At 43.8% G+C, this 25,814-nt stretch overlaps 1 protein-coding gene across 7 annotated transcripts in view; it reads right to left on the reverse strand.

The window, feature by feature from the left end:
* Window positions 1-25,814, reverse strand: part of macf1a (microtubule actin crosslinking factor 1a) — a 413,795-nt gene that overhangs the window by 382,548 nt on the left and 5,433 nt on the right. For 6 of the 7 annotated variants that reach the window (XM_060942802.1, XM_060942796.1, XM_060942794.1 and 3 more), the window contains exon 2: window positions 22,549-22,783. In XM_060942802.1, coding sequence (XP_060798785.1) covers window positions 22,549-22,771 — 223 coding nt within the window. In that variant the 5' untranslated portion in view covers window positions 22,772-22,783. Of the gene's footprint in view, window positions 1-2,740; window positions 3,478-22,548; window positions 22,784-25,814 lie in introns of those variants that run through there. The other variant, XM_060942799.1, reaches the window with a different exon arrangement.

Genomic DNA, 25,814 nt, shown 5'->3' on the forward strand with positions numbered 1-25,814 from the left:
CACCACGGTATAGTTATACAGTCCCAATAAGTGCTCGGTAATTTAATGGAGATAAAAGCGAAGCCATATATTCACCAAGGGAAATTTACAGTACAGGCCAAGACAGAGCAGAAAGCTTCAGTGCCGAGGCTATCAGTGGAGCAAGAGCTTTAAAGTACAAGGCTTTCAAAACTGACTTAACGCTGTCAACTTTGTTGAAAGAGGTTATGTTTTCACCTCTGTTTGTTTGTCTATCCTCAACGTAACTCAAAAAGCAGTGAACAGTGAAATTTTGAAATTGTGAGGAAAGGTGCATCATGGACCAAGGTACAATTAATTAGATTGTGATGCAAATCTAAATATGTATGTGGATCCAGGATTTCTCTGTCTGTTCCCAATACAACTCAAAAAACAAACAGTGATCAAATTGATAAAATTGCGAGGAAAAGTGCGCCATGGACCGAGATGCGATTGATTAGATTTTGATGCAAATCCAAATATGTATATGAACCCAGGATTTCTCTGTCTGTTCCCAATACAACTCAAAAAACAAACACTGAACAGATTTTGATGAAACTGCGAGGAATGGTGCGCCATGGACCGAGATACGATTGATTAGATTTTGATGCAAATCCAAATACGTATATGAATCCAGGATTTCTCTGTCCATCCCCAATACAACTTAAAAAACAAACACTGAACGGATTTTGATGAAATTGCAAGGAAAGGTGCACCACGGACTAAGGTATGAGCAATTAAATTTTGATGCAAATTCAAATACATATGTGGAGCCAGGATTTCTTTGTCTGTTCCCAACACAACTCAAAAAACAAACAGTGAACAAACTGATGAAATTGCGAGGAAAGGTGCGCCATGGACCGAGATGCGATTGATTAGATTTTGATGCAAATCCAAATATGTATATGAATTCAGGATTTCTCCGTCCGTCCTCAATACAACTTAAAAAACAAACACTGAACGGATTTTGATGAAATTGCGAGGAACGGTGCGCCATGGGTCAAGGAACGATTGATTAGATTTTGATGCAAATCCGTATATGAATCCAGGATTTCTCTGTCTGTTCCCAATACAACTTAAAAAGCAGTGAACACTGAACGGATTTTGATGAAATTGCGAGGAAAGGTGCGCCACGGACCGAGATACAATTGATTAGATTTTGATGCAAATCCAGATACGCACATGAATCCAGGATTTCTCTGTCTGTTCCCAATACAACTTAAAAAACAAACACTGAACGGATTTTGATGAAATTGCAAGGAAAGGTGCACCACGGACGAAGGTATGATTAATTCAATTTTGATGCAAATTCAAATACATATGTGGATCCAGGATTTCTCTGTCTGTTCCCAACACAACTCAAAAAACAGTGAACAAACTGATGAAATTGCGAGGAACGGTGCACCATGGACCGAAATGCGATTGACTAGATTTTGATGCAAATCCAAATACGTACATGAATCCAGGATTTCTCTGTCCATCCCCAATACAACTTAAAAAACAAACGCTGAACGGATTTTGATGAAATTGCGAGGAACGGTGCGCCATGGGTCAAGGAACGATTGATTAGATTTTGATGCAAATCCAAATATGTATATGAATCCAGGATTTCTCTGTCTGTTCCCAATACAACTTAAAAACCAGTGAACACTGAACGGATTTTGATGAAATTGCGAGGAAAGGTGCGCCACGGACCGGGATACGATTGATTAGATTTGATGCAAATCCAAATATGTATATGAATCCAGGATTTCTCTGTCTGTTCCCAATACAACTTAAAAAACAAACACTGAACGGATTTTGATGAAATTGCAAGGAAAGGTGCGCCACGGACTAAGGTATGAGCAATTCAATTTTGATGCAAATTCAAATACATATGTGGATCCAGGATTTCTCTGTCTGTTCCCAACACAACTCAAAAAACAAAACAGTGAACAAATTGATGGGAACGGTGCGCCATGGACCGAGATACGATTGATTAGATTTTGATGCAAATCCAAATACGTACATGAATCCAGCATTTTTCTGTCCGTCCCCAATACAACTTAAACACTGAATGGATTTTGATGAAATTGTGAGGAAAGGTGCGCCATGGGTCAAGGAACGACTGATTAGATTTTGACGCAAATCTAAATGTGGCTTGTCAGAGGTATAGACTCGACCGAACGCCCTTCTAGTTATTGTTTATATCCCAAAGCCGGTCATATTCCCATGTGACATTTAAAACAGACCATTGCCTATATTTCATTGTCCCAGATGTCTAGCTGTCCCTTCACAACCACTCAGATTTCATTCATTGTGATCAATCAATAATTAAAAAGAGGCCCTTTTCATCAGGGCTGCATTACAGATGCTCTCCTTCCTCCCTCGCTTTCTCTAAAGCTATTCATTTTTAAAGCCTTAATTTAACAAACACACACACACAGAGCTCACCAGCCCACCATCCAATCCCAGACAGCGAAAAGACTCCTCACCAAACACCTTCAACCATTTGTTCATCAGTCTGTATTTGTGCTCAGTTTGGGTGAAAATGAACACTAAGAACTGGTTTATTTATTCCACATGAAGTGAAGAGAGAATATAAAGCCAGTACAGACTGACATTTCAGAGATGATGAGTGTTTAAGGCGTCCTGCCTTGAAAGGTAAACAATCCCTTAATCACATGTTCCTCCTCATATCCTCCAGGGAAACACCGGGTTATTATGGGGTGTGTGTGTGGTGGGAGATATTACACTTTTTTACCTTTATATCTTTCCAGGACGTCTTCATAGGCTTTGGCGAACTCCTTCTCCTGAGAGTGAGTAGTGGGCAGTAAGCCCGGGATGAAGCCGGCCATGGCGCCCTGGATCCCGGCTGGAGCAGGAAGCTTAATCCGGCGGCTCCGGGAGCAGCTGACAGTCCGCCTCGGCGACTTCTTTAATCCACCCCGGTTTTATTCACCGCTTATTCACTCCTCAGTGCTTCAGATCAAATATCACACTCGGCTGGATGGGTTTCCTTTCACCCAAACGCCTATTATTAGCCTAATTGACTTGGAAGCGGTTTCTAGAAATGCCTCATATTGCTGTAATTCACATATTTACAGATTCAAGACACAAATCCTCCTGTAAAAGGTGCGGCTGTGGAAATCCATGTTTTGATGCGGAAACCAGAGGCGCATTGCTGCTGAAAGTCTGATCCTCCTGCGTCCTCACCGGCGAATGGGATGTGTGTGTGTGTGTGTGTGAGAGAGAGAGAGGAGGTGCTCGCAGTGGGCTGTCCGTTTTCTGCCTCTCAGTGTAATCACATCCTCCTTCTCCTTCACTACACTGTGTGTGTGTGTGTGTGTGTGTGTGTGTGTTCCCGGCTGGATGTTGACTGTAATGGCCGCTTCTCCTCGCTCCAGTCGTCCTCTTGTCTTGTCCTGTCCGCGCTCACAAGGCTCGTCTTTCTCTATTTTTCCCGCAGTTCCTGCTGATCATCCGCGTGTTCATTCCCCTTAAAGCAGCGCGCATCCTGAGAGAATTAAAGCTCAGCCTCTGTCGCCCCTCACCGGTTAAAGTAAAGCGGTGCAGCAAAACAAACACTTTCCACTTCCGGTGACGTGTCCTAACCCGCCTCGAGCGCTCCCGCAACCAATCAGGTGCTTCCCGTTTTATTTCCTCATTTCCTTTCCTCCCTCCTCGCTTCCTTTCCTGGCTCCTTAGCTCCTCCCTCGTCGCTTCCTTTCCTGCTTTCCTGGCTCCTTTGCTCCTCCCTCCTCGCTTCCTTTCCTGCTTTCCTGGCTCCTTTGCTCCTCCCTCCTCGCTTCCTTTCCTCATTCCTTAGCTCCTCCCTCGTCGCGTCCTTTTTTTTTTTTAAATAAATATTTTTTATTAGATTGGTGCAACTACGCCAGGGGGATGTACATTACAAAATAAATAAACAAAAAAATAAAAACACACTGTATAGCACAAAAAGTGTTTGTGTTTTGACAGCCTTCTTATTATTGCTGCTAGAAATTGTGGTTACAGACTGTTTAATGTTCCCTCATCGCTTCTTTTCCTCATTCCTTAGCTCCTCCCTCGTCGCTTCCTTTCCTGGCTCCTTAGCTCCTCCCTCGTCGCTTATTTTCCTGGCTCCTTAGCTCCTCCCTCGTCACTTCCTTTCCTCATTCCTTAGCTCCTCCCTCATCACTTCCTTTCCTCATTCCTTAGCTCCTCCCTCATCACTTCCTTTCCTCATTCCTTAGCTCCTCCCTCACTGCTTCTTTTCCTCACTCCTTAGCTCCTCCCTCACTGCTTCTTTTCCTCACTCCTTAGCTCCTCCCTCACCACTTCTTTTCCTCACTCCTTAGCTCCTCCCTCGTCGCTTCCTTTCCTGGCTCCTTAGCTCCTCCCTCATCGCTTCCTTTCCTGGCTCCTTAGCTCCTCCCTCATCGCTTCTTTTCCTCGCTTCTTAGCTCCTCCCTCATTGCTTCCTTTCCTCATTCCTTAGCTCCTCCCTCGTCGCTTCCTTTCCTCATTCCTTAGCTCCTCCCTCGTCGCTTCTTTTCCTCGCTCCTTAGCTCCTCCCTCGTCACTTCTTTTCCTCATTCCTTAGCTCCTCCCTCGTCGCTTCCTTTCCTCATTCCTTAGCTCCTCCCTCGTCGCGTCCTTTCCTGGCTCCTTAGCTCCTCTCTCATCACTTCCTTTCCTGGCTCCTTAGCTCCTCCCTCATCGCTTCCTTTCCTCATTCCTTAGCTCCTCCCTCATCGTTTCCTTTCCTCATTCCTTAGCTCCTCCCTCGTCGCTTCTTTTCCTGGCTCCTTAGCTCCGCCCTCATTGCTTCCTTTCCTCATTCCTTAGCTCCTCCCTCATCGCTTCCTTTCCTCATTCCTTAGCTCCTCCCTCGTCACTTCCTTTCCTCATTCCTTAGCTCCTCCCTCGTCGCTTCTTTTCCTGGCTCCTTAGCTCCGCCCTCATTGCTTCCTTTCCTCATTCCTTAGCTCCTCCCTCATCGCTTCCTTTCCTCATTCCTTAGCTCCTCCCTCGTCGTTTCCTTTCCTCATTCCTTAGCTCCTCCCTTGTCGCTTCTTTTCCTGGCTCCTTAGCTCCTCCCTCATTGCTTCCTTTCCTCATTCCTTAGCTCCTCCCTCATCGCTTCCTTTCCTCATTCCTTAGCTCCTTCCTCGTTGCTTCCTTTCCTCATTCCTTAGCTCCTCCCTCATCGCTTCCTTTCCTCATTCCTTAGCTCCTCCCTCGTCACTTCCTTTCCTGGCTCCTTAGCTCCTCCCTCATCGCTTCCTTTCCTGGCTCCTTAGCTCCTCCCTCGTCGCTTCCTTTCCTCATTCCTTAGCTCCTCCTTCGTCTCTTCCTTTCCTGGCTCCTTAGCTCCTCCCTCCGAAAGGAAGGATGCAAGAAAAGGAAAGGATTTTCTCTCTCTCTCTCTCTCTCTCTCTCTAAACAAGATTAATTTCACACCTCTATTTTAAAGCAAGGCGTATAAACTGATTTTCTTGCAAGCATTTTATTTCTAGTAGAAAATAATCAGACAATGACTCTGACCATGATGAAGTGGTTACTGAATGATGCTAAATTAATTATGTTAATTAAATAAACAATGGGTAGAAATTTTCTACCCATTGCTTATTTAATTAATATAATTAATTTAGCATCATTCAGTAACCACTTCATCATGGTCAGAGTCATTGTGGATCCTAGGACTATCTTGGGAAAACTGAGCCTGAGGTGGAAGTGGGAATACACCCTAAAAGGGACACCAGAGCTTATCCTAGGAAAAGTGCTCATTTGGACTATTGCTCATATACACTTCAAAAGCTACTCTTCTAAGCACCTTCTCCGTTACAGATCCTTCTCTTGGCTGCTCCTGATTAGGGGTCGCCACAGCGGATCTTTCGTCTCCGTTGCTCCCTGTCTTCCGCATCCTTCTCTACCACACCTGCCACTTTCATGTCCTCTCTCACCACATCCATGTATCTCCTCTTTGGCCTTCCTTGTTTTCGTGTGCCTGGCAGCTCCATCCTCAACATTCTCCTTCCCACATGCTCTGCATCTCTTCTCAGGATGTGCCCATACCATCTCAGTCTCATCTCTCTTAGCTTCATTCCCAAGCTCTCCACATGTGCTGTCCCTCTGATGTGCTCGTTCCTTATCCTGTCCAACCTCATCACTCCCATCGCAAACCTTAACATCCTCAACTCCGCCACCTCCAACTTTGCCTCCTGTCTCTTCATTAAGGGTACGGTCTCCAATCCATACATCACAGCTGGTCTCACTACTGTCTTATACATCTTACCTTTCACTTTTGCTGGGACTTTCCAATCACAAATGACTCCCGAAATCCTTCTCCAACTGCTCCACCCTGCCTGCACTCTCTTTCTCACCTCACTATCACAGCCCCCATTTTCCTGCACAGTTGACCCCAGGTACTTGAATTCACCAACTTTCTTTACGTCTACTCCTTGCATCTTCACTATACTCTCATCCCCATTCTCATTGATGCACATGTATTCTGTTTTGCTTCTGCTCACCTTCATTCCTCTCCGTTCCAATGCATACCTCCATCTCTCCAAACCCAGCTCAACCTCCTTTCTACTTTCACCACATTTCACAATATCAAACCGCAAACCTCATGTTCCACGGTGACTCTTGCCTCACTTCGTCCGTCAAGCTATCCATCACTACGGCAAACAAGAAAGGACTCAAAGCAGATCCTTGATGGAGTCCCACCTTCACCTTGAACCGTTCAGTCGTTCCAACTGCACACCTCACTGCTGTTTCACTGTTCTCATACATGTCTTGCACCACTCTAATATGTTTCTCATTCACTCCACTCTCTCTCATACAATACCATAACTCATCTCTCAGCACTCTATCGTATGCCTTCTCCAGGTCTACCTTCTCCATTACAGATATTGTACTGTATTTGCACGATTTTGTACATTGATTTTAGTAGCTGTGGGTGATGCCTGTGCTCCCAGCTATGGACTGCAGTGAGCTCGTTGCTCATTTTAACATTGTGGTTGTCCAGCGCTCTGTGCTTTAGTGCTTGGCGTGATGTTCCGAGCGATGTTGCTCGGTGGCGTCGTGGCAGCTGTGCAGGCAGTTTGGGACATACCAGCGCTCTGCGTGGCGGTGCTTCTGTGCTCGCTTTGTGGATCTATGGTGTGGTGTTTGAGCGATGTTGCTGGCGGCGTCACGGCGGCTGTGCTGGAGATGTGGGACTTGTTTTTGTGCACCTTTTGGTGGGACTGTGGCCGCTACACCACTGGAATGATATCCTGACCTCTATTTGGTGGACTTTTTTCTTTTCTTTTTTTCTGCCTATTATTGTAAAGTGACCTTGGGTTTTGAGAAAGGCGCAATATAAATTGAACTTATTATTATTATTATTATTATTTTAGAGTGTATTTTTACCTATATTTATCTATATTTATAAATATTTATATAATTTGTTTTTCTTGATATAAATATTTTTTATCTGTTTTTGCAAGTAAGGTGAGAGAGAAACGGCATTTCGATTCTCCTATATGTCCTGGATATATAGTGAATTGACAATAAAAAATCTTTGAATCTTGAATCTCTTACAGAGTACCATACACACACTTAAACACACACTTAAACATTCATTCACACCTACACTCTCAGAAAATAAAGTACATCATTGTACCTTTAGGGGTACAACGGCTTGTCACTGCAGCAATACCCTCTAAGGTATTTATATCCATCCATCCATCCATCATCTGTAGCCACTTATCCTGTTCTACAGGGTCGCAGGCAAGCTGGAGCCTATCCCAGCTGACGATGGGTGAGAGGTGGGGTACACCCTGGACAAGTCGTCAGGTCATCGCAGGGTGTACCCCGCCTACAACCATTCACACTCACATTCACACCTACGGTCAATTTAGAGCCTAACCTAACCTACATGTCTTTGGACTGTGGTGGAAACCGGAGCACCTAGAGGAAACCCACAAGGACACGGGGAGAACATGCAAACTCCGCACAGAAAGGCCCTCGCTGGCCGCTGGGCTCGAACCCATGACCTTCTTGCTGTGAGGCGACAGTGCTAACCACTACACCACCGTGCTGTCCCAGGTACTTATATGTACCATTTATATACTGCTTGGGAACATGTATGTACATTTATTTTTTGATCTGTAAAAGGTACACATAGCTACCTTGAAGTCCAATAATAGGCCCTAGGGTCGCATTACATGAGAAAGCAAAGGATATGGGAATGAAGCTCAGTGTTTAAAAAACAAAGATACAGCGCATAAGTAGGAAGAGAGGAAAACCTTTCAAGATAACTTTGGAAAATGAAAGGCTGGAAGAAGTAGAGCACTTGAAATATCTAGGAAGTTTGATATCAGCAGATGGAACAATTCAGAAAGAAGCGAAAACTAGAATTGCAATGGCTAAATCTGCATGTGAAAGGAACAAGAGGGTGTTAACATCTAAGGTGGTGTTTACATTAGACCGTATCCGTATCGTTGTCGTTGCGGATGCACTGTCCGTGCACATTAAAACGCCGGGAAACGACTCCACAGCCGGAACAGTTTGAATCCGCCAGGCCGGTGCTGTGTAAACATTGAGGAACGAGGATACGCAGTGCTGAGCTCTCGCTGACGTCGTCATTGGACAACGTCACTGTGACATCCACCTTCCTGATTCGCTGGCGTTGGTCATGCCACATTGGTCATGTGACGCGACTGCTGAAAAACCTTCTCCTCTTTAGTCCCAATGACACAGCGTCCCTGATTTCCATAAAGAACTTCAAATTTTGATTCTTATGCTCTCTCACTCTCTCACACTCTCTCGCTCGCTTGCTCTCTCTTTCTCTCTCTCTCTCCTCTCTCTCACACTCTCTTGCTCACTCTCTCTCTCTCACTCGCTCACTCAATCTCTCACACACTTTATGTGCTTGCAAGTGGTGAGTGACTTGCGCATGCCCGATATGCACTGGGATCATGTGACGTGCCGTCTAATTAGTCATGTGATTAGCGTATCCGTGTATTGGCGTTGCTGTGTGCACGGGGAACGGTTTTGTTGCGGGCACAGAAATTTTGTGTGTGTACGCGAATCGTTTTAAAAACGTTAATCTGATGATCCGCTGATTCGAAATAATGTAAACAGGGCCTAAAAGTTTACCAAAAGAATTAAGAATCAGACTTATGAAGTGCTTGGTCTGGACTGTCGCTTTACCTGGATCAAAGACATGGACACTAAGACAGAAAGAAGAAGATATGCAAGATGTATTGGAAATGTGGCTATGGAGGAGAATGTTAAGGATCACATGGGAGATAAAACAAAAAATGAGCGCATACTACAAGAACTTGGAGTTGAAAGAGAATTGCTGAAAACACTGAAAGATCGGAGAAAGAAGTGGTTCGGACATGTATTGAGAGGGGATAGTTTATATCAGAGAGTAATGGAAGGGAAACTAGAAGGGAAAAGAAGAAGAAGAAGAAGAAGAAGAAGAAGAAGAAGAACTACACTAATGGGCAACTTGGGAGGAGGAAGACCGTATGGAGAATTAATTAAAAAGAATGGCGGAGGATAGAGAAGGATGGAGACTGTCAAACCTGCAGGAGGACCTAAAGGCAGAACACTAAGAAGAATAAGAATAAGAACCAGAAAGGGGTACATTAGTGTAGATTATACCTTGGGGGACAGAAATGGACTCCTACTGCACCCCTATTTCTGACAGTGTATGGGAAATTTATCTTTCCCAATCCACCTGCCGCAGTGTTTCTGGAAGGTGGAGGAAACTGAGCCGAAACCCACACGGAGACAAAGCGAACATGCACAGAAATTCTGTACAGACAGTAATCGCAGCTCAAAGATTGAACCAGGGTTGAACTTGTACTCCAGCTATACCTCAGTTCCCAACTAAACATCCTGTATTGATTAGAAGTGATTAAGCAATTACTAAAACCCGGGATGGAACGGGATGTCACCGCTTTTAGCAACAACCGCGGCGAGGTGACTGCCCGAGCGATATGTCCCGGCCCGTCCTGTTCCGTCCCGGGTTTTACCAACAACCCTCAGCTCACGCTCCAGGAGGACTGGTGCAACCGAATTCACTGTAAAAAAATAAAATAAAATAAATACTTTCCTTTTCTTGTTTTATTTTTCTTTAATTGTTGGTACTGCACCCTCTTTCAATACGGGCTTATAGCCAACGCTCCTCAACAGATCAGAGGTCTCGTACGAGTAAAATGTCCAGAGCAGAGGAGAGACCACTTCGTAGGTAGCCTTTGCAGTTTGAACATTCTTGGGCCATGAATGCAACGTAAATCCACCTTCTGTCGTGTTGCTGCACCGGTCAAAAACACATCTATGTGGCATGGCGATAAATTAGCTCAAAATGGAGGATCGGAGTTGCAGTCAGCTCTGTGTTTTAGTATAGCGGAAATGGCGATGAGACCGATAGACTTCCTGCTGTGACGTTACAGACGTCAAGGTCATTCGCTCAGACTGCTACGTATATAAATCATCTCATCTCATTATCTGTAGCCGCTTTATCCTGTTCTACAGGGTCGCAGGCAAGCTGGAGCCTATCCCAGCTGACTACGGGCGAAAGGCGGGGTACACCCTGGACAAGTCGCCAGGTCATCACAGGGCTGACACATAGACACAGACAACCAGTCACACTCACATTCACACCTACGCTCAATTTAGAGTCACCAGTTAACCTAACCTGCATGTCTTTGGACTGTGGGGGAAACCGGAGCACCCGGAGGAAACCCACGCGGACATGGGGAGAACATGCAAACTCCGCACAGAAAGGCCCTCGCCGGCCACGGGGCTCGAACCCGGACCTTCTTGCTGTGAGGTGACAGCGCTAACCACTACACCACCATGCCGCCCCCTATATAAATCACTTTAATCGTAAAAATGACTATATTAGATTTATTATTAGCACTTAAAACTAATCCTGTGCCATTCTTGAGGTCTCAAGGCGTTTATAAACGAAAGTGAGGCCATGGTTCTGTGTATCTGCTTTAAGGAATGTTTCAGCTGTTTCACATTGTCTTTCAGGAAAATTCATTTGAAAGCCCACAATATGAAATACTGTGATTTATGAGCAGACCTTATTGTGCACCAAAAATTTTGTTCCTCTGTTATGAGATAAAAAAAAACTGTATCATGATTGATCACATCCGCTTTAAAATCATCACTGAATTGAACAGATTAATCAAAGATTCTCTTAACAGGAAGGGAATGATCTGCTCACAGCCAGGGCTTTTATTCCAATACTCCACAGATTCTGCCATCTAGTGGCCAAAGAAAGACCAAGTATAGTATAGGAAGTAAGTAGCCATGGACTGTACCTGTAGAAAAAGGAGAAAATTTTAATCTGTCTTCAGAAACTGGGATGTGGGGGCGTCATAGCTCAGCTGGCTAAGGCGCCATACCAAAAATCCGGGGACCCGGGTTCGATTCCGACCCGAGGTCATTGTCCGATCCCTCCCCATCTCTCTTTCCCGCTCATTTCCTGTCTCTACACTGTCCTATCCAATAAAGGTGAAAAAAATCTTTAAATAAACTGGGACTTTATATTCTTTTAAAAAAGAATACTAGTATAGTATATTTGTAAGCTATATATTTTTAATGTCGTGAAAAGTTATACGGCAAGCTGTGAATGTGGCATGAGTAAAAGGTGGGCATTCTGACAGAAAAGCAGATCTTAGATTAGATTAAAAAGCCCAAATTCACCAGTCGTGGTACAATGGATGTTATTTCCTGCCAGGAAACTTCTTTCCTCATGGCACTGCGATACAATTCTTAACTACTAGGATTTTCTCAGAATGTGATTTTTTTTTACACTTGATGTGAAAAGTAGAACAAAACAAAAAAAAAGTTACAGAAAAGAAAGAAAGCACAACATTATTCATCACACACTTGTGAAATTCCTCTCTGCATTTAATCATCTGAAGCAGTGAACACACACACACCCAGAGCAGTGGGCAGCCATGCTAACGGCGCCCGGGGAGCAGCTGGGAGTTAGGTGCCTCGCTCAAGGGCACCTCAGCCCAAGGTCGTCCCATATTAACCTAACCGCATGTCTTTGGACTGTGGGGGAAACCGGAGCACCCGGAGGAAACCCATGGGGACACGGGGAGAACATGCAAACTCCACACAGAAAGGCCCTCGCCAGCCACGGGGCTCGAACCCAGAACCTTCTTGCTGTGAGGCGACAGTGCTAACCACTACACCACCGTGCCGCCCCATCAATACCTTACACTGTTCAAGATCAAGGATACTAAATCCTCAAGGCAAACTCTGAGGCGACATAAACGCCGTTTTCTCTCCGCAACGTCATTTCCTCAAACCTTCTAACACAGTTTTTGATCTCGATATAAAAAACACGTCATACAAACATACATTTCCCGTTAGAACATGAAGTGCTTCGGAAACAGGCTGTAATTAGCAGTGATTACCGAGAGGACTGAAAACGGCAGCGCTTTTGAGAAAAGCGAGCCTGTGGAGCAGTCATGCTGGCCAGCGAGTCCTCTGGGACGCACACCTACGCTCAATTTAGAGTCACCAGTTAACCTAACCTGCATGTCTTTGGACTGTGGGGGAAACCGGAGCACCCGGAGGAAACCCACGCAGACACGGGGAGAACATGCAAACTCCACACAGAAAGGCCCTCGCCGGCCACGGGGCTCGAACCCGGACCTTCTTGTTGTGAGGCGACCGTGCTAACCACTTACACCACCATAACTAAGCAACTGTAACTAAGAGGAAAACACACAACTGTGGGGAAAATACTAAAACAGCCACTACTGCAACACCCCTCTCTTCTACTCCCTAATACAGGAAAAGCTAGTTTACTATTTGCTTATTTGCTGACACAACAGAATGCAATGTACTGATGAATCCTGATAATCTCGAGTGCAACTCCGAAATGAGTACAGATATTTTCAGAAACATTTTGTATGTTTAATTTCATTCCTTCTCCACAGACCATGCAATGTCCTAAAACGTACTTAACAGCACCGAGGACATTCACCCTCACTCGCTGAGCCGGAGGTTATTATCAAAAATGTCAAACACAAACAAGTACTTCAAGGAGTCTTCCACCATTTTTCATCCTAACCAACATCTCTATAGCGTATGTGCGATTACTGTGGAGAAGAATTTTGGTTGGGGGAAAAAAAAAGCTATTTTTAATTCATTACCGAACCACACAGTGCGCTTTTTAACCTTTTAATGTTGTCTAACATCCACAAGACAAGTTGGTTCCTGTTATCACTTATTAGAGACGACACCCAAGACTCCTTCCATGAATTGTAAATAAACTGCTCTTTCTCGACATCAACAAGTTTTTCGTTCTTAAATAGCAATGTTTTTTAACAATGTGCATCAAGTTATGAGTTTAAAATCTGCCCTTAGACTTCTGTTATCAGAAAATTAAACGCTTTCCGTTCTCTTTAAAATGACTACTAGCATTAGAAGACCAAATACAGTTATTTTATATATGGGACACTGCTACCAAATACTTTTATACTGTTTAATTGACTTTTACATACCCCAGTTATTACATCGATCTAAAAGAAGCTCTAATGAAAGAGTAGTTACTATCACATACAGTGGTGCTTGAAAGTTTGTGAACCCTTTAGAATTTTCTATATTTCTGCATAAATATGACCAAAAACATCATCAGATTTTCACACAAGTCCTAAAAGTAGATAAACAGAACCCAGTTAAACAAATCAGACAAAAAATGTTATACTTGGTCATTTATTTATTGAGGAAAATGAGACAATATTACATATCTGTGAGTGGCAAAAGTATGTGAACCTTTGCTTTCAGTATCTGGTGTGACCCCCTTGTGCAGCAATAACTGCAACTAAACATTTCCAGTAACTGTTGATCAGTCCTGCACACCGGCTTGGAGGAATTTTAGCCCGTTCCTCCGTACAGAACAGCTTCAACTCTGGGATGTTGGCGGGTTTCCTCACATGAACTGCTCGCTTCAGGTCCTTCCACAACATTTCCATTGGATTAAGGTCAGGACTTTGACTTGGCCATTCCAAAACATTAACTTTATTCTTCTTTAACCATTCTTTGGTAGAACGACTTGTGTGCTTAGGGTCGTTGTCTTGCTGCATGACCCACCTTCTCTTGAGATTCAGTTCATGGACAGATGTCCTGACATTTTCCTTTAGAATTCGCTGGTATAATTCAGAATTCATTGTTCCATCAATGATGGCAAGCCGTCCTGGCCCAGATGCAGCAAAACAGGCCCAAACCATGATACTACCACCACCATGTTTCACAGATGGGATAAGGTTCTTATGATGGAATGCAGTGTTTTCCTTTCTCCAAACATAACACTTCTCATTTAAACCAAAAAGTTCTATTTTGGTCTCATCCGTCCACAAAACATTTTTCCAATAGCCCTCTGGCTTGTCCACGTGATCTTTAGCAAACTGCAGATGAGCAGCAATGTTCTTTTTGGAGAGCAGTGGCTTTCTCCTTGCAACCCTGCCATGCACACCATTGTTGTTCAGTGTTCTCCTGATGGTGGACTCATGAACATTAACATTAGCCAATGTGAGAGAGGCCTTCAGTTGCTTAGAAGTTACCCTGGGGTCCTTTGCGACCTCGCTGACTATTACACGCCTTGCTCTTGGAGTGATCTTTGTTGGTCGACCACTCCTGGGGAGGGTAACAATGGTCTTGAATTTCCTCCATTTGTACATAATCTGTCTGACTGTGGATTGATGGAGTCCAAACTCTTTAGAGATGGTTTTGTAACCTTTTCCAGCCTGATGAGCATCAACAACGCTTTTCCTGAGGTCCTCAGAAATCTCCTTCGTTCATGCCGTGATACACTTCCACAAACACGTATTGTGAAGATCAGACTTTGATAGATCCCTGTTCTTTAAATAAAACAGAGTGCCCACTCACACCTGATTGTCATCCCATTGATTGAAAACACCTGACTCTCATTTCACCTTCAAATTAACTGCTAATCCTAGAGGTTCACATACTTTTGCCACTCACAGATATGTAATATTGGATCATTTTCCTCAATAAATAAATGACCAAGTATAATATTTTTGTCTCATTTGTTTAACTGGGTTCTCTTTATCTACTTTTAGGACTTGTGTGAAAATCTGATGATGTTTTAGGTCATATTTATGCAGAAATATAGAAAATTCTAAAGGGTTCGCAAACTTTCAAGCACCACTGTATAATAAAATACAGTATAAAAAGTGCACTATGCAGAAATAAAAGGTCCATCTGTTTTTGTCTTCTAATTTTTCATCTAATCTACCAGAACATACAGAAAAGCTAACAATTTATACACTTAATGAAGTCAGCCGTAAGTATTAAAGCAGATTTGAAACAGTGTCCAGCAGTGTTGGATAAGAACAGTATGTTCTTCCAGAGGATATTACTTCTGACCAACGGTTGCTCTGCCTCCATCCTTCAGAGACACATTACACACGACAGGGTGAGACACGATACAGCAGATGATGATTAAACATGAATGGTGACTCAGGCACAGACCCAACACCCCTCTGCTCTTTTGCTATTCGTGCTTGTCAAGATTTCCTTAATGTTTACCATATCTCCATTCTTTAGTCATGAAGTCAACCATAGTGACATCGAAAGAATACCACAGTGAACTGGTGTAATGGATAGAAAAACGCAACGTGCTGCTAACAGGATGGCTGGACGGTTTCTCTGATAATAATAATAATAACATAGCGGTCTGTATTAAAATCCACCAGCCGGGTGTCAGAAGGTAATAATTCGGAGCTGTTTGAAAGTTTCCGATTCATCAAGAAGCCCTGGGAATGCTGGTCTGGCGATACATACAGCTACTGTGCTCCTGACTTTTAGTGAAACCTAATCACAGCTATAAATCGTAATCAGAGTAATCAACGTCATCATCATCATCAGGCTCTTCTTAGCAGCCTCTCAGATTTACACACGGTCCACAGACATGAGTAGGAAACTGCCAAAACGCTAAGGCGTCCACTTGTATTAGTCATTTTTGAAAAAGGACAAAGGCAGATCACAGACCATCACATTTCAGCAGCTGTCAGTAAAATATCTACTCAGATGAAAAACTCAGGTCTCTATCAAGGCTATAAACAAACAAATAAATGAACAAAAAAACCACGCGGCCCACCAACTTCCACTCAGGACAAAGTAGAAGTCTCTCGACCTTCCTGTCAACCTTGTTTCTTGTCCATTCAGAAAGCCCCACCTCTTGCTGAATCATGCACATGTTACAGGTGATTTTTGAAATCAGGTGAATCTGGATTCACCGAGATGATTAGCTTTACCTAGGTGAATTAGGATTTAGGGTTCGGGTTGGGTAATCTAGTGGAATGTTCAATTTCTTTCTTGCAACTGAATCCATTGTGACACAGTGGTGGACTTCAAAGCAGAAGGTCCTGAGTTCAAGTCCCAACAAGGACAGTAAAAAGTGGGGGGAAGCAAATTAAATTAAACAGAAAGACAGGCGTCTAAGGGCGACATGGTGGTGTAGTGGTTAGCACTGTCGCCTCACAGCAAGAAGGTTCTGGGTTCAAGCCCAGTGGCTGACAAGGGCTTTTCTGTGTGGAGTTTGCATGTTCTCCCCGTGTCCCCATGGGTTTCCTCCGGTTTCCCCCACAGTCCAAAGACATGCAGGTTAGGTTAACTGGTGACTCTAAATTGACCGTAGGTGTGAATGTGAGTGTGAATGGTTGTCTGTGTCTCTGTGTCAGTCCTGTGATGACCTGGCGACTTGTCCAGGGTGTACCCCGCCTTTCGCCCGTAGTCAGCTGGGATAGGCTCCAGCTTGCCTGCGACCCTGTACAGGATAAGTGGCTAGAGATAATGGATGGATGGACAGGTATATCAGTGTAATTCTGGGTAGAGAGGTGGTGAGGGGGAAGGGGGAATAGAGAGTGGTGGTCATAGTGTTCTTGAGCTTTTTTGAACCCCAGGCTTGGAGTACTCAAGTCCGACTTGTGCCCTAATTTTAAGGACTCGTGATTGACTTGGACTTGAGCACTGATGACTTGGACTTGGATTTGGACTTGTGCATTAACTACATTCGGACTCATAAATTGGAGACGAGGACTCTGATTTTTTCTTTATTTTTTGTAACATACCATAATAATTTGGCATAAGATATTTACATCTACATTCATTTTTGCACTAATTTCATACAAGAGTGTCACACCTGCGCACCCTAGCGTGTGCATCAGACAGACTCTTGGGCGTGTTCCGGACAGCACGTGCACCAAGCGGACTCTCACGTGCGCGCCATAAACGACTCACACCTGCACAGGATTAAGGCGTAATCAGCGTATCGATATAAAAACTGTGAAAACACACTTACTTTGCGAAGTATTGATTTGTGTTGCTGACACATTACCGAGCCTTATTTCCTTGTTTGGTTTCCTGATCCCTGATTTCCTGTTTCTCGTCTTTGATCCTGCCGAGTCTACGATGGCTTGTTTGTTCCTCGCTCGACCTATTGCCTACACCGTTTTACGATTTTGCCTGCCGTTCTGGATTGTTTACCTGTCTTCACTTGTATTAATAAACACACCTTCTGCACTTACATCCATCTCACAACCATCTCTGACAGAATATTTCGCACTCCCTGACAAAGAGAACGCACATTCACCTGTTCATACGTCATGCTCAGGAACAAACTAATGTTAATGGCGCTAAAACAGCCACCGTCAAATGGTGCGGTTGGAGTGTCGTTCTCGGACTCGACTCAAAATTTTTTTAATGACTTGGATTTGACTCGGACTTGACCACTGGGGACTCGAGACTGGACTCGGACTCGAGGTTTAGTGACTCGATTACAACACTGATGAACCCCCTAAAAGATCCCTTTTAAGAATGTCGACCAAATTCACCTAGGTCAGGGCTTTTCAAAGTGTGGGAGAGTCGGCCCCCCCTCAGAGAGCAAATAAACAACAGCGCCCCCCCTACAATTTTTGTTGTTGCTATACTTAATGTTCCATTCGTATTTTAAAAAATGGTTGTTGTACACATTTTTATTTTTTTCTTTTACACATTTTAAACATCTGTGCTTTTTAAAACATCTTTTTTTACACATTTAAAACATATGAGCTTTATTAAAACATCTTTTTTTTACACATTTTAAACATCTCATAGCATCGTTAGCTAGCACCTCTTGGCAGACAACACACTGTAGCAGTGGAGCATCTTCAGATCCAGTCCATGAAAAAATAATCGTGGTCATACTTCCTTCTTTTTTTGCTTGGCCCAGACTCTGTCTCCTCACTCACTGTAGCTTTAGGTACTAAAAATCGATCCATTTTGTCTCTGGCAAAGGCTAGCTGAAGTTCGTTAAATGTCCGCAATAGTAACTTATTCTGGTTTATTTTTCCTCACGTTGCGCCCCCCCGAAGAACTCTGGCACCCCCTAGGGGAGGCGCGCCCCACACTTTGAAAAGCCCTGACCTAGGTAATTCTAGAATCACCGGCTAGTGGCCTAGCGGTAGCGTGTCCACCTCTCGATCGGGAGATCGTGAGTTCTATTCACGGTCGGGTCATACCAGAGACCATCATAAAAATGGTACCTACTACCATCTGGCAAGGCACGCTGCAATACAGTTGGGAGTTAAACTCTTGTGGTTACCAGAGGACTAGCCCCCCACTGTAACCGAAGCTATGTAATAGGCGAGAGGCCAAGGGCTGCGGAACTGGAGATCGGCGCCGCCCGATGCACCACACGGCGCGGGAAGGACTTTCACTTAACTAATTCTAGAATCACCTGATTTCAAAATCACCTGTAACACACGTACTCCTATAAATGCATAGACTGTGATAAACAAGGGTTCTATCTCGCACCACAAAGCCTTCTTTGATTTAGTCCTCTTGGGCAAAGGCTACCAGAAGCACGTCTGGGAGTCTGTATTCCGGGGGAACCAGTAAAGGATCTATGTAGGACCCTACACAGGAGATTTTCCCTCTGAGAAAACGTTCTACAATCCCATTATAGCTAGTAGAAAATAATAACTATCCAAAGGACTCTTGGGAAACCCATCGCAAGAGGGTGGATTATCTAATTTACCCAAGCTGTGCTGGAGGGCATTAGCTGAAATCATTAAGCGAAACCATTACACTAAAACAAACACGTAATCTCATGCCACTACAGTACATCCAGTACACAGAAAACATGTCTGAGTCGGATAGAATGGAAATCACCGAATTTCATTTTTCCACAGCAATCACTTTTCTCATCACATCGAGCTGTTTGTCACTCTTTGCCTCTTTGTCATCATTACTCTTCTCGTCAACGCCCCCTACTTTGAACCCTCGCCTTTATCTGAAGCCCTGCCACCTTTCTTACTTTCTCCTCTCCTTTTTATTTCCCTGTTTTGTTTCACTTGATTGCACTCCAGTCCTTCGTTTCTACCCCCTCCCCCCTTTATCTGCTCTGTCTTTTTCAAACTCAAATTAAAATTCAAATGCTCACCCTCTCTGTATTTCCCTGTTTGTTTTGGGCCTTTCTTGCCATTTTTACTTCCCAGTGTGCTTTCTTTTGCTCTATAGCCTTGGAAACTAAAGGACTAGGAGAGTTTACGTGTCCCTATGGCAACAGGGGAACACAGGGAGTCAGACTGAGGTGCCTTTGAGTTGCGTGAAAAAAAAAAAGGGATATCGACTAGCCCCTAGAGACGGTCATGTCTGAAATGCTAATAAGTACGCTGCCCATTTTGCCTAGTCATCAATTTTCCCCACTCAGCAGCAACTCAAATTAATCCCATTCCTCGTGGTATCATTGCATTTCCATTTGTAATGAATAAAGACAGAATGCCAGAGCTTCAATCCTCTCTGGATTTGCTTTTCATAGCCGGGGTATTTCCATCATTATGAGCTCAGAAGGAAAATAAGCGTCTAATAGAGATAATACACCAAACTGCACAGAATGCACACTTACAAGACAAACTGCGACGCACAAACTAAATATGGTTGCAACGTGCAAAACATTTACACCATGCAGCGAGTATGTGCAGATCTGTTTTCACTTGTAAACTGTGACTGTATGTTTTTCTCACACTCCCGTCTAACTTTATCACCAGGCTGAAGGCTACAGCAATTTGTTCTCCTTCTTCTTCTCTGCCTTCTTGTAGCTGCTCGTACAGCACAACAGTCTCTTTCTTTGTCTCATTCCTGGTTATTTTACTGTACATGCAATACAACACAATCAGTAGGAATGAAATAAATTAGAATAGATCTAAAACGAAGATGCCTGATATTAGCTCGAATTCTCTTTTCTCTCCAACTGGACAACCTCCGAGTCGCTCCAGAAGAGACGAATCCTTTCACACAGTTGAAAAAGAGTATGTGACAGGATTTACAAGCTTTACAGACCTAAAACACTGAACAGTTTGCTTCAAAATAGCATTATTGTTCAGTGGGTGAACATGTATAGGTCTACTTAACAGTTATTCCAAAAAAATCGAGTCTTACATGAGCTAATAGCTGATGGGGCACGTAGCGCTGAGTTGGCTATAAGCCATGTACGACGAGATTGAGTGGAATAACTGTTTTATTCTATCCACATTCACTGGATTTTGAGAAACAGAGCATTTTTATTTTTATTTTTTTCGCAAATTCGATAAATAAAAACAAAACGTCAGACAAAATCATTTCCGCTTAGAATGGTGAGCACTGTCGCCTCACAGCAAGAAGGTTCTGGGTTCGAGCCCAGCAGCTGACGGGGGCCTTTCTGTGTGGAGTCTGTATGTTCTCCCCGTGTCTGCGTGGGTTTCCTCCAGGTGCCCCGGTTTCCCCCACAGTCCAAAGACATGCGGTTAGGTTAACGTGAGGCAGCCTTGGGCTGAAGTGCCCTTGAGCAAGGCACCGAACCCCTAACTGCTCCCCGGGTGCTGTAGCATGGCTGTCCACTGTGTGCGCATTGCTCACGTGTGTGTTCACTGCTTCAGATGGGTTAAATGCAGAGAGGAATTTCACTGTGATTAAATGTACGTGTGATTCTTCTTCTTCTTCTTCTAGAATGTAAACAAACCGGCAAAATGACAGTAGCAATTTGTGAAAAATGCTGTAATAATAATTCTTAAAAAATAAAAAAGATATGTTCTTACGTACCATCAAATACTTTTATTCCATATTTTGTCGCTTTTTTTGTATTTTTTGGGGTTTTGTTTTCGAGTAGAGTTTTTATTTCGTCCTCCGCCATTTTGTTTTTCTCTACTCACGGTATATGAGCCAATATCCGAGTAGTAGAGTAGCCAATCAGAGCGCACGATTGCTCATATCCGGTGAATGTGGATAGAATAATCCCTGTTATACCACAACACTGTTGATTAATTTTGTATAACAGCACAGCAACGGGGGGCGGCACGGTGGTGTAGTGGTTAGCGCTGTCGCCTCACAGCAAGAAGGTCCGGGTTCGAGTCCCGTGGCCGGCGAGGGCCTTTCTGTGCGGAGTTTGCATGTTCTCCCCGTGTCCGCGTGGGTTTCCTCCGGGTGCTCCGGTTTCCCCCACAGTCCAAAGACATGCAGGTTAGGTTAACTGGTGACTCTAAATTGAGCGTAGGTGTGAATGTGAGTGTGAATGGTTGTCTGTGTCTGTGTGTCGGCCCTGTGATGACCTGGCGACTTGTCCAGGGTGTACCCCGCCTTTCGCCCGTAGTCAGCTGGGATAGGCTCCAGCTTGCCTGCGACCCTGTAGAACAGGATAAAGCGGCTAGAGATAATGAGATGATAAGATGAGCACAGCACCGATGATATTGCCGTCTGCAAGACAAATCACGGGATTATTTAATTATACACATGCTCATTCTAATAAGCTATTGTTTCTATAGTAACAATTTACACAAGGACTTGTAGGATGAATGCTCCACATTACCGAAGTCTAAGAATAAACAGATTTTAAAGTGTTGTTCTTGAAAAAATAAAAACCTATCATCATTGATGTGGTGAAGGTATCGAGAAGAAGATGGTTTAACATTTATGGAAGGAGTCCCCAGTGTCAGCGCTTTCTAAAAATCAGGCAAAGATGTAACTTTTTGGAAGTTTTCCACCATGGAAAAGTCTAAGAAATGAAAATTCTGCCTTTTTCTATCCCATTAACTTTAAGAGAAAGTGTTTATCGCTGCGAGAATGTAACTGAGAAGGCAAACTAATTTGGTTCGCAGACTTTCACAACGTTGAGTGTAACGATGAACAAATCAAAAGTATGATGTATCATTTTTAAATAAATTCTAGAAATGTAATCCTGGGCAAATTGCGGTGGTATAAGAGGAATAAAACACTTTGGGACATGCTTTTATAGGAAAATAATCTACATCAGGATTTTCAATCAAATGTTATTCCTTACTTATGAAATTACGTTATATTTCATGAAAATAGTTTCGCCTAGTTCTGGGAAACACTGAGTCAAACCTCTTTGTTGTTTTCTCTTTTCTCCAATTGCCCCTAAACACAGGATCTGACTTACAAAGTGATCGAACTCACTTTAACTCAAGTCCTGTGATGTTACTCAAAAACAAATCAGTCTCTCAGTCATTCCCATAAGGTGTCCTTAACAACAGATACAGAGACAGATGGACTTCCTACCTGCTACTCGCACCACAGCTCTCTCCGCAGGGTCCAGCACAGAGTCCTGACTCTTCCGCTTGCGTCTCTCGTGTTTGGACAGATTCCACGGTAGAGTGTCCCCTTTTGGCCCGGTGGTGCTGTGAGGGCATGGAGACAGGGATCCCCCTGAACGCTCGCTACGAAACGAACGCTCGCTCACGCATGAGCGCTCACTCAGGCTCTCCTCATCAGAAGAAGACATGTCAGCGTGGGGCTGGAAGAAATCATGAGGAAAGGGTTGGTTAGAACTTCAGTGTGGTGTGAGAATTAAACACAAAAAGACATGCTAAGGCAGGATAACAAACTTGTTTGTATTGTCAGTGAATTACAGAGTATCAGCTGCACATACACTACCGTTCAAAAGTTTGGGGTCACTTTGAAATGTCCTTATTTGTGAAAGAAAAGCACTGTTCTTTTCAATGAAGATCACTTTAAACTAATCAGAAATCCACTCTATACATTGCTAATGTGGTAAATGACTATTCTAGCGGGCGGCACGGTGGTGTAGTGGTTAGCGCTGTCGCCTCACAGCAAGAAGGTCCTGGGTTCGAGCCCCGGGGCCGGCGAGGGCCTTTCTGTGTGGAGTTTGCATGTTCTCCCCGTGTCCGTGTGGGTTTCCTCCGGGTGCTCTGGTTTCCCCCACAGTCCAAAGACATGCAGGTTAGGTTAACTGGTGACTCTAAATTGGCCGTAGGTGTGAATGTGAGTGTGAATGGTTGTCTGTGTCTATGTGTCAGCCCTGTGATGACCTGGCAACTTGTCCAGGGTGTATCCCGCCTTTCGCCCGTAGTCAGCTGGGATAGGCTCCAGCTTGCCTGCGACCCTGTAGAAGGATAAAGCGGCTAGAGATAATGAGATGAGAGATGAGACTATTCTAGCTGCAAATGTCTGGTTTTTGGTGCAATATCTCCATAGGTGTATAGAGGCCCATTTCCAGCAACTCTCACTCCAGTGTTCTAATGGTACAATGTGTTTGCTCATTGCCTCAGAAGGCTAATGGATGATTAGAAAACCCTTGTACAATCATGTTAGCACAGCTGAAAACAGTTGAGCTCTTTAGAGAAGCTATAAAACTGACCTTCCTTTGAGCAGATTGAGTTTCTGGAGCATCACATTTGTGGGGTCGATTAAATGCTCAAAATGGCCAGAAAAATGTCTTGACTATATTTTCTATCCATTTTACAACTTATGGTGGTAAATAAAAGTGTGACTTTTTGTCCGGGTGACCCCAAACTCTTGAACGGTAGTGTATCTTCCATTCAGAGTAACAGAGATGATAACGGGCAGCAGGAGATCACGTGATCACCAGTGACTTAAGGAATGATGATGGAGAGAAAACGGAGAGGCAGATTGATTATCCTCATCAATGAGCAATTAATATAAGCTTAAGTCCTGATCAATACAGGACGTTCTGGTGATGGCAATTCCCAGAGCGGCGATCTCTCTCCCTCTGTGATCACACGGAAGGAATGAAGCCCGTGGGAGGAAGATTAGACATCTGTCCATCTCCGAGCTCCACATGAGCTGAAAGATCAATACCACTGACCTAAGTGCAAGGTAGCTGCTGATGTTCCCTTCTGCCTCTTGTCAAGTTGAATAAACATATCAAACAAAATCTGACAAAAGCCCTAATGGCCTACAGTTCCTTCTGAAACTTTTATGAGTTAACTTTGTGTCCTGGATTGACCACATCTGTCAATGGACTGGATATACAGTCAACTGTGTGTTACGGCTCGCCTAAATGGAAGAGAATGGATTTTTTTTCTAGACAAATGAGCAGTATCTATGTCCAATAGATGCGCAGGTATTTCCTGTGCATGTCTGGTTCTGTTACATTTTATCTGCAAAGAGCAGAAAAACGCTCAGAGAAAGCTTAATGTGGCTAAAGCTCGATCAACATTCCGGCCTTTGCTGCCGTGTTTTCCTTCTGTGGCAGCCAGCATTTATAAATAGCCGAAGTCCAAAGCCACACTGTCTCATTACGCTTGTGAGGCACAATGTAAAGGGAAAAGGAAGGGTTTTTTTTTTGTTGTTTTGTAAATGTATAAAAACCCAATTTTATCATTTCAGTCTCGCCATACACTCTAACAGGTCATGGCAGCTGCAGGAGCACTGTGTGCTGACACGACACAGAGTTGTTGTGTTGATTTATTCTCAGTCCAATTGGCACAGCATTTCCAAACACACTAAAAAAAAAAAAGCCTCAGCATCATGCTAAATCATCCCACGGTAAGGAGGACAGAATATGGAGCGGATAGCCAGATACACGTCATCTCACAAGAGTTTCACAAGGATGGACCGAAGAGTTACACTCGCACCCTGTTTAGGCAACAAGGCCTCTTAAAGTTAGAACTCACAAAAAAGGGAATGGCATGAATCCACTGACCAATGGACTCACATTCATCAATGTACTGCACCCATTCAGGGATTATTGTTCACTGAATGAATAGAGTTTGATCTCACTATAATGGAAATGCCAATCTGCTATAGTCCACTGAGAACAATAATCGAGTTAGACTGACAATGGACATCATTCAGTATAAGTATATGAAATAGGTTCTTCGGAGAACATAAAATTACTGATCTGTGGCTATCCACAATGTCTCAGACCCTCATTTACGTCATCCATCAGTCCACCATAACACCACCACCAAAGTGATATTATTTAGCCAGTAGAGTATTCTCAGAAAATCGGTGACACGGATACGGAAATAACATGGTGGCACTATTACAGTTGTGTCAGTGTTCCCTCAGTGTCACTGTTGGGATAGGAAACAAAACTCTCCACCAAACAAAACTATCCATTCAAAACCTCTGACCTCTTCTGCTCCTCGGACCTGCCTGATCCATCCTGATGCCCTATGTCTGGTTGGAGTCTCATCGCATCGCTCCTGTGGAGGACGGCCCCATATGGACAGTTGAAAGTCACACTTGGAAGACGCTCTGGACTCTTACAGTCATGCTTTTATGGCTGAGGACTACAGTTTACTTGCTAACTTTAGGACGGCAGTTGTCATGAACAGTTTTGCTCAAGTTTCCATCAATGAAGAGTTTATAACATCAACGAAACTGACTTCATGTTAAAACTGTTAATGTTATAGTCATGTTGTCTGTTGTTGCCCAAATGAGGATGGGTTCCCTTTTGAGTCTGGTTCCTCTCGAGGTTTCTTCCTCATGTCGTCTGAGGGAGTTTTCCCTTGCCACCGTCGCCACAGGCTTGCTCATTGGGGATAGATTAGGGATAA

Source organism: Neoarius graeffei, chromosome 16 (genome assembly GCF_027579695.1).
Source record: "Neoarius graeffei isolate fNeoGra1 chromosome 16, fNeoGra1.pri, whole genome shotgun sequence".
Lineage (NCBI taxonomy): Eukaryota > Metazoa > Chordata > Actinopteri > Siluriformes > Ariidae > Neoarius > Neoarius graeffei.